General features: G+C 38.6%; 1 protein-coding gene across 1 annotated transcript; it reads left to right on the top strand.

Moving 5' to 3' along the window:
* The first annotated feature begins 1058 nt into the window (after positions 1 to 1058).
* On the top strand, positions 1059 to 2105 carry LOC123517077 (zinc finger BED domain-containing protein 5-like). The gene has a single exon (XM_045276939.1). The coding sequence runs from the start codon at positions 1059 to 1061 to the stop codon at positions 2103 to 2105; it is 1047 nt and encodes a 348-aa protein (XP_045132874.1).
* The last annotated feature ends 8157 nt before the right edge of the window (positions 2106 to 10262 follow it).

A 10262-nucleotide genomic window follows, 5' to 3' on the forward strand; every position in this document is an offset into this window, starting at 1 on the left:
GAAAGCGCATATAAATATCCATATACATACATACATATAGAGTGGAAGATAAGGCAAACAAGAGACAATGAGGAAGGAAGAGAGAGAGAGAGAGAGAGAGAGAGAGAGAGAGAGAGAGAGAGAGAGAGAGAGAGAGAGAGAGAGAGAGAGAGAGAGAGAGAAACCTTGAAACATTGAAATATTTATTTATAGCAATTAGCTATATAAACATACAAATATGTATTTGCTTTCATGTAGAATTATATACTATAGGTACATATATAGCTAAAGCTAGCCTATATAAAGCATAGCTTTTGGGCATGAAAAAAATATCCTTAAAAATATTAAACAATCTGGCTGGGGCAACAATATCTATTGCTGTAATGATAACATTATTATAACTATATATAACATCCTAGTATTAGATTCATATATTACACAAAAGATAATTAAGATTCGTATATTCCATAAGACAATAAAAAGAATGGATGCCTATTCATAGGAGGTGTACAATTTGTTCATGTATACAGACATACAGACATTCCAATTCTACATATAAATACAATATATGAGCAGACATACACATGCTAAGACAGGGGTTCTCAACCTGGGGTTCGCGAACCCCCAGGGGTTCAAAACCAGATTTCAAGGGGTACTTAGATGGCTGACGAAAAAATTTTTTTTAGATAGTTACATCTGCTCAGAGAGAGAGAGAGAGAGAGAGAGAGAGAGAGAGAGAGAGAGAGAGAGTGTGTGTGTGTGTGTGTGTGTGTGTGTGTGTGTGTGACGGAGGGGCGCGCCATATCGTGTCGGTTTAATTTCAAACAGAAACGTGAGGGGTGGGGGACGGTTACGTGGACACTGGACAGTCAGCTCACTCAGCTTGTGCTTGTGCACAACTCCTGGTGTTTGTGCGATACGTCACTGGTCAAGATTTCAAGGAAGAGTTTTTGTTCTGTCATACCTTGAATACGACTACTAGAGGTGAAGACATTTTCAATGAAGTCTCATTGTTTTTTGAGAAAGAAGGACTGTCTTGGAATAATGTATGTGCATGCACAACTGACGGAGCACCAGCAATGCTTGGTCGTCGATCAGGATTTCGAGGAAGAGTGAATCAGGTGAATCCTGAAACCAAGCATCTTCATTGCATGCTTCATAGATATGCCCTGGCATCCAAAACTCTCCCACCTGATTTAAAATTAGTCCTGGATGATGTTGTGCACATGGTAAATGCCATCAAGTCAAGCGCCCTAAATACAAGACTGTTTTCCCTTCTGTGCCAAGAGTTTGGAAGTGATGAAGAAGTGTTGCTCCTTCACACTGAGGTTCGCTGGCTGTCGAGGGGGAATGTGGTATCAAGAGTAGAATCACTAAAGGAGGAGCTCACTGAATTCTTCAAATGTGACAACAAGGCAAAGTCACTTGAGTTCACCAAGAAATTGTCAGACAGCCAGTGGCTTCAGAAGCTGGCCTACCTGAGTGACATATTCTTACGCCTCAACTCATTTAACTTATCCCTCCAAGGCCGTTTTGCCACAGTGAGTGATTTCATGGACAAACTTAGGTCACTGACCATGAAGCTGGAGCTTTGGGAAGGGAAGGTCAAAGATGGAAATCTTAGCATGTTTGAACACCTTGGTGAGGCACTTGATAAAAGTCAAAACACTGGAAAACAAGATGTGATGCAACTTGTGCAATCACATCTAGCTTCTCTGCGGATGGAGCTGCAGTCTTACTTCCCCGAATTGAGTGAATTGGAATCAAAATTGATTAGAAACCCTTTCATTGTGAATGTGCACCTTCTCCCAGATAACATGCAAGAGGAGTTCTTAGAGTTGGTGAACGACTCTGTTGCAAAAGATGCATTTGAAACACTTTCCCTAACCAAATTCTGGGCTAAAATGAGTGAGATTTACCCTGTTGTATCTAAAGTAGTTCTGAACTCTTTGTTGATGTTCCCTAGTACTTATCTGTGTGAGCAAGGATTTTCAACGCTGTTGAACATGAAAACCAAACATCGATCACGGCTTAATGTGGAACATGACCTACGATTGTGCCTGTCTAATACTGCTCCTCGAATTGAGAAACTTGTTTGTAACAGACAGGCACAGCCTTCACACTGAAGTTCAGTAATGGTTGATAAAGGAAATATTGTTTCATTTCTGCATGTGTAGTATCACTGTAAAATACTTGGAATATTCATGTTTCATCTCAATAAAGTAATAAAAATTTGAATAATTTCATAATATCCTATGTTGTACCATTGTACATTGAGTTAGTTACTAAATTACCATTTTGTTCGATGTCAGATTACCGGGGGGTACTGGTAAATGGTCTTATATCTCAGGGGGTACTTGACGGGAAAAAGGTTGAGAACCCCTGTGCTAAGATATACTAATTTAATAATTTCATATACATAATTCATTTGTAGATAGTTTAGCTTTACAAACATGTTGGATCTCAGCTAGTATTCGGGAGTGAATTGGGTTTTATTTATATGCTGGCTTAATGAGGCAGGACAAGAAAATTAAGTTAGTTAATATGTCATTATGATATCGTGTTTCAATCGGCTTTTGAATGTGTTGAGGGAAGGAGCGTCTTGAATTTCTATGGGAATAGTATTCCAAGTTACAGGACCCAAATAAGTTGTTGAATGTTGAAATTTTGATAAACGATGAACAGGAAAGCTAAGGTTGTTGCGGTGACGGGTACTATAATTATGAGATGGGAGGAGGTCACGCATTTCATTCTTATTCTTATACATAAGTTTAGCTATTTCCATTTTTGTTATATCATCCAGTTTTAAGATTTTTGTTTCTTTGAATAGTGAATTAGTATGTGCTAAATAATCACTGTTAGTAATAATTCTTACTATTTTTTGAGTAATAATCTTAAAGGGGTTAGATAGGTGGTGTATGTTGTACACCAAATGGGATTACAGTAAGTAAGTAGTGGATAAATGTGTGCATAGTATATTGATTTTAGTACATTAGAAGGCATGATATCTTTTATTTGATATAGTAAGGCAATGTGTCTTGATATTTTTTGTGTAAGATTATGTATGTGATGTTTAAATAATAATGAATCATCATAATCGACACCAAGAAATCGTATTCTATTTGTTTTAGAAATAATTTCATTGTTGATTTTTAAATTTATCAAATGAGGTGTTTTGTAGTAGTGAATTAACATAAAGTAGGTTTATTCAGTATTAATTGTTAATCTGTTGCATAGACACCACTGGTAAAGTTTTTTAAGTTCATGATTCGCATTCACTACAAGCTCATTTTGGTTTGGACCTGTTAAGTAAAGCGTCATGTCATCGGCAAACAAGATGCTTTTAGTTTCAGAGAAAAGATCAGAAATGTCATTGATATATATCAGAAATAAAATTGGACCTAGAACGCTTCCTTGAGGTACACCAAGGTTTACAGGGGTAGTAGGTGATTTTTCACCACTAAACACAACATAGTGATGTCTGTCTGTTAGGTAATCCTTCAACCAAGAAAATAATGTGCCCCTGATTTCATTGTGATGCATTTTGTTAATAAGGATCTTATGATTAACTGTGTCAAAAGCTTTGGCAAAATCTATAAAGATGAATAATATATGGAATTTTTGTCAATTGCAGAAAGTATATCATTAGAAAATGCGTTTAAGGCTTTAAATGTACTGCAGTTCCGTCTAAACCCATATTGAGAAGAATTTAATATATTTTTAGTTTCAAGATAGTCAATTAAATGAGAAAATGTTAAGTTGTGATATTGGTCTATAGTTTTTAATGTCGTTATCGGGGCCAGACTTGTGGATAGGAGTAATTTTTGCAATCTTCACTAGTGATGGAAACGTTCCAGTTGCAACTGATTGATTAAATAGTATAGTCAAAGGAATTGAGAAGAGTTGAGCATTTCTTTTAATAACAATGGGTGATATATCATTAATACCTGAGTTTTTGTTATTTAGGGACTGAATTACTTTAGTCACATCAAAGGTAGTCACAATAGGGCACATCATAGAATTTAGAAAGTTACCTTTAAGGTAGTCTTTCGGGTCTTTATTTGTATGTGGAAGTCTTCTGTCAAGTTCAGGTGCAACAGTGGAAAAAAATCTACTAAAGGCTTCTGCTATATCTGAGGAATCGGTTAATAATGAATTATTATATTGCAAAGACTTATTGTTATTTCATTAATTGCTTGCCAAATCTTTTTGGTATTACGAAAATTTGTAAAAACTTCGAAATAATGGTTCATTTTTGCAGTCCTGATATTTGGGTTAGATGATTTCTATATTATTTGAAAGTCTCATGAGATACTGTTCCAAGCTTATACATTTTAAATAAGTTACATTTATGTTTAATGGACTTTAGTATTCCACTTGTAAGCCAGGCATTATTAAGTCTTTTATCAGTAACAAATTTAGATTTAATTGGGAAACTCTGATTATAACATTCGTATAGATTTTTTTTTTATAAAATAGATTAAAGTTGTTAGTATTTTCCATAGTTAGCAGTTCTTCCCAGTTTATTTTGCGTAGCTCATTGGTAAAAAGAATATGATTATTGGCACTAAAATTTCTAAATTTTATCTCTTGTTTTTTATTGGGTTTAGATTGCTGATTGATATTAATGAAAATGGGAAGGTGGTCTGATTGATATACAGCAGTGAAGGATTCCTGAGAATGAGTGAGGTGTGAAATTTGACCAGATTTGATCTAGTAGCGAGGGCTGACCTAGAACAGGAGTATCCGGAAATCGTGTAGGTCTGGATACGTGGGGGAAATAATTTAGTGTTTGCATGGTATTAAGGAAAAAGAATTTGTAAGAATGTGGGTAGAATGCTCCAATAAATGTATGTTAAAGTCTCCTATAACTAATGATTTGTTATAGGAGACTTTAACAAATTTAATGGAGCATTCTACTCACATTCCTACAAATTTTTTCCTTAATACCATGCAAGAACTAGAGAGAGAGAGAGAGAGAGAGAGAGAGAGAGAGAGAGAGAGAGAGAGAGAGAGAGAGAGAGAGAGAGAGAGAGAGAGAGAGAGAGAGAGAGAGAGAGAGAGAGAGAGAGAAACAATCAATAGCAGTAAATGAAGACACTAATGAGAAGAATAAAAGAATGATCCTAAAAAAATAAAAGAATGGCCCTAAAAAAACTAACGAGATTTGAAAAGAGAAATCACTCTGGCTCTCACTCTTTTTCCTCCCGGCGACTTCACTTTACGAGTGACGCTTTACTGCGGATAATCGCCTGAACGGAAAGCCGCCGAGACTCAGGGAGCGGCAACGGTCTCAAGGATTGTGAGATAGTGCGTGGAGGAGGAAGGGAAGCAGGAGGGGTCTGTAGCATGTTGATAAAGAGAGAGGCAATGACGCGAGTGATACAGCAGCAGCTGGTGGTAAGAGGGTGAATATGTCGTAGCCTGTAAATCAATAGTATAATAATAACTTGGCAATGGAAGTGGTACAATGCTTGGAGTTTCAGGCAATGAGGCGATTGATAAAGCAGGTGAGTAGGGAAAAAGCAGTAACTAGAAAGAAGGTGAGTAATATAGTGTTAATGGCGGAGAGGGGAGGGTACTATAGCTTGCGCAGACGAGTGGTACAGTGTTTTAGTGACATGGAGACAAGCGGTACGGAAGTTGGCAGCAGATGAAACAGAAAATTAGCAGCTGTAATGTATAATGACTTTCAGGCTGGATGATGTTGCAGTGACTGTCTTAGTGTGTGAGCATTTTTTTTTTTTTTTTTTTTTTTACGGTAAGGCCTATAGCGCGCCTGTAGGCACACTTGAAGAGTGTATGGGTAGCGTTGTTCAGCTTCCGCCCATTAGTGGCGCAGGCAATTTTATTTATAGTGGTACCCATATTAGGGCCCATATCACCACCCAAGCTCATCTTGAGTGTATCCATCTAGAACCTGGGTATCATGGTGATATGTAGGTAACTTTACACCACTCGACAAATGGCAAAGTGTTTTAAGGCTGTACGTGGTGGGATTCGAACCTACGCGTGGACGTCTGCCCGATCCCACGCTCACCACCTTATCCACTATGTCACAGAAGTAGGGGAGAAAAATAAGCAGGGTCAGAGGGTTGCACTGTACTTTGCTTGTTTTGTCGGTGAGTAGAAGAGAGAACAATAAATGGTATGCATTACGAATGTGTGCGGGCGAGGCGGAAGTGTAAGTAAACATAAAACTTAACATCACATTTATATTAATTTTGTTCTCCCGTAAATCTATCATTCACTACAATTATCAATGAAAACCTTTAAAACACCAGATAACATCCCACCACAAGCCGATAAACGTGAAGGATGGCACGAAAAAAATGCTTAGGAATCCAGTTTTTATGGGCAGGGACACGGGTCAGTAAGTGGAGTGCATTGTGAGCGAGGAGGAGAAAGCAAAGAGCAAAAAGTGGCGGGTCTGCATGTCGAGAAATCTTGACAGGAGGAAAATACCAGTATCGTCGAAGGTGGTGTCCAAAAGAAGATAAATTGGGTTTTGGCGAGGAATTCCGTCTTGAGTGCAGATAAAAGAGGCGGTAACACACTGGGCGACGGAGAGGAGGAGAGGAGTGGCTCGAGCTTTGGGGGCTTTGGACGAGTCGCGTCTTTCAATCCTGCATGATAAGATAAACGGCTATTTGAAACGTTACTCCCTTTGGTTCATAGGTCTCTCTCTCTCTCTCTCTCTTTGGCTTTGTGTGTGTGTGTGTGTGTGTGTGTGTGTGTGTGTGTGTGTGTGTGTGTGTGTGTGTGTGTGTGTGTGTGTGTGTGTAATTCACCTCCTCGGTCGTCTGCTGGTCACCCAGACAGTCTTCCCTATTACGGAGCGAGTTCAGAGCTCATAGACCGATCTTCGGGTAGGACTGAGACCACAACACACTCCACACACCGGGAAAGCGAGGCCACAACCCCTCGAGTTACATCCCGTACCTATTTACTGCTAGGTGAACAGGGGCCACACATTAAGAGGCTTGCCCATTTGCCTCGCCGCTTACCGGGACTCGAACCCGGCCTTCTCGATTGTGAGTTGAGCGTGCTAACCACTACACTACGCGGTGTGTGTGTGTGTGTGTGTGTGTGTGTGTGTGTGTGTGTGTGTGTGTGTGTGTGTGTGTGTGTGTGTGTGTGTGTGTGTGTGTAATTCACTGTTTGATCTGCTGCAGTCTCTGACGAGACAGCCAGACGTTACCCTACGAAACGAGCTCAGAGCTCATTATTTCCGATCTTCGGATAGGCCTGAGACCAGGCACACACCACACACCGGGACAACAAGGTCACAACTCCTCGATTTACATCCCGTACCTACTCACTGCTAGGTGAACAGGGGCTACACGTGTGTGTGTGTGTGTGTGTGTGTGTGTGTGTGTGTGTGTGTGTGTGTGTGTGTGTGTGTGTGTGTGTGTGTGTGTGTGTACAAATCCTTCTCATCGCCTACTCTCGTCAGTGGGAGAAATTGCCTGGAAATCTGTCAGTGTAGCATCAATCATAGCATTCAAAAATTGCTCCAGTAAACATTGAAACACGATGGCCAAGCTGTAAGTCAACATTGATTGTAACTGTTATCTTTATCCCTCTACACCAGGGGCCACAGGGACTATGATGTGTGTAGGAGTGTGTGGTGCTGTGAAGCATATCCTGAAACACTTCACTGACACCCTCCACAATATTCAAGAGATTCTATTTGGTGTGTTTAAGTTTACGTTTCAAGTGACTGAATAAGAAGATCTGAACGTTAATGTCACAATTAACTCTCTTGATAACCTGTCTAATATTATATGTGACCTTTGAAAATATTTTGGTGAGAAAGCAAACCATTTTAGAATACGAGTCTTTGGCTGGTCCGCTCTGGGAGGCTCACTGACGGTGAGTCCATCAGTGCTCATAACCACGCGTGCCTCACTGCACTCCAACGAAAAGCTTTTGATTCCACTCTATCCAAGAGACCTGTAAGAGTGCTACGCCTACCGATCCCCCGACCCCCCCCCATACATGAGAAGAATACTCCATTCATGGCCAGATAAGATCCCTTTGCAGAGTTAACAAATGGGTGGGTGAGACGACTCAAAACTTCTTAGAAGCTGTTTTAGTTATATAAGATATGTGAAGTTTCCAGTTTAGATTTTAAGTAAAAGACAGATTGAGGATATTCAGGGTAAAAGAGGGTGACAGTAAATGATAAGTGTCATTGAAGATGAGGGGATAGTTGTCTGAAAGATACAATAATAAATTCACTCTGTCCCAACCAGAATTTTAGAACGATAAGAAGTCAGTTGTTTTCTTGCTTTCCTACGTGATCTGTTTATTTCCTAAAGTGTTCGCAGTCTCTGAAAGAATGTGGAAAAGTAAAAGTGTAGGATGATATCATATGCGTAAGAATGAATAGGTTTAGAAGATCGTTAATTAATAATTGCAAGATAATGACTGATTGAACAGTAACTCTTAGGAACACCACTTTCATTAGACTTGAAAAATAACACCTATCTATTACAGTAGTAATAAAACTGTCATAAAGGAAACACGAGAAGAAGTTGCAGAGAAAAGGATGGATGACGTGGGAAGGCAGTTTGGAGATCAAAGCTATGTTCCATGTTCAGACAAATCCTTTTGATATGTCTGAGGCAACAACAAAAATTCCGTTATAATCTCTAAAAGAGAATGAGCCAGACTCGATAAGGGAAACCAGATCACCAGTAGAGCAGCTTTGACTGAAGCCATACTGGCAATCAGATATAAGATTGTGATATAATAAATGTTTCAATATCTTCTTGTTGGGGATCGATTAAAAAACTAAAGTAACATGGAGGTAGCTTCAAAGATTGAAATTGTCACCTTTTTTTCAAAGATATGTTGAATGTAAGCAAACCTCGAACAAGAAGTGGTAGAAATCAGTAGAGAGAAATGAAAGTTTGTTTAGTTATAGTGTAACCACAAAAGCACAGTTTCTGATAACAATAGGAGGGATTCATTCATCTCCATAAGCATTCCGAGGTTTTATGCCAGCGAGGGCATGGAAAACATCATTGCATGCGAAGAATTTTAATACGTGGCATGAAGTAATCAGTGGGGGAGGAGAGGTAGGAACACACCTACAATCATTCAAGGTAGGGTTTTCAGCTTGGGTTTGAGTAAAGAGTCCAGCTTTAGAGATAGATGAGATGGCAGTGGTGCCATCAGGATGAAATAAAAGAGGTAAAGATGAAAAAGTAAAATTACTCTTTTTTGGCCAGATCGCAGAAATCTTGAGGGCAATTGGATTTTGAAAGATTCTGACATTTTCTATTAATAAAGGAGTGTTTGATAAGTTAAAGAACAAACTTGGCATGTTTCCGAGCAGAAATGTAAAGCGCACGAGATATAGGTGATGGAAGGCTCATTTACCTTTTATGAGCAACCTCTCTATCATATATAACACGAAAACAGGCTGTGTTAAACCAAGTTTTGGAAGGTTTAGTTTGTGAGAAAGAGTGTTATCGCCCATGCCAGATATGATAATCTTTATGCGCTCAGCGACACGAGTCTTTGACACGGGAGCAGAGGTCATTCTAAGGAAAATCACCAAAATGCTTCCTCAGGTCCTTTAATTTGGATGTTTAATAATCAAATAATTTCACATAGTAAGAGGAGTTTGACGAGAGATAGAAAGCACAGATACATTTAGTTAGAGAGTGACTTTTGAGTTAGATGGTAGAAAAATCGGAAGATTTAAGAACTTGGGTACGAGAGCAAGTTAAGTAGTTGCGCACATAAAAAGCAACACGTGCATTTAGAACAAAAAATGAGGATAGAGAAAGTAGAGAGAAGAAAAACAGGGTTGCTGTCAGCTGCCTCAGACAGTTGTGTTTTGATGACGAAAAGATTAGGTTCAGTACAGGAGAGGTGGTGTTCTAAAAAATGAAAATTAGATCTAAGACCGCGAATGTTGTAAAAGTTAATGAACGAAAAGTTGAAGGGGTGTTAAGGCATTTAGTACTGGTGATAGTAGAGCGGTTTTATCTGAGAACATTTAAAGTCCTCTCCCCAAAAGTGGACTCTGAAGCTGGGTACGAGTCGCCATACATACTCTTTGTATATAATTAATTAAAGAACATTCAAATTATGTTTGATGAACCCACCAATCTACCGACCGACTAAAATGCCTAATATATATATATATATATATATATATATATATATATATATATATATATATATATATATATATATATATATATATATATATATATATATATATATATATATATATATATATATATATAATGTTCCCATGAGGG

Source organism: Portunus trituberculatus, chromosome 6 (genome assembly GCF_017591435.1).
Source record: "Portunus trituberculatus isolate SZX2019 chromosome 6, ASM1759143v1, whole genome shotgun sequence".
NCBI classification, from domain to species: domain Eukaryota; kingdom Metazoa; phylum Arthropoda; class Malacostraca; order Decapoda; family Portunidae; genus Portunus; species Portunus trituberculatus.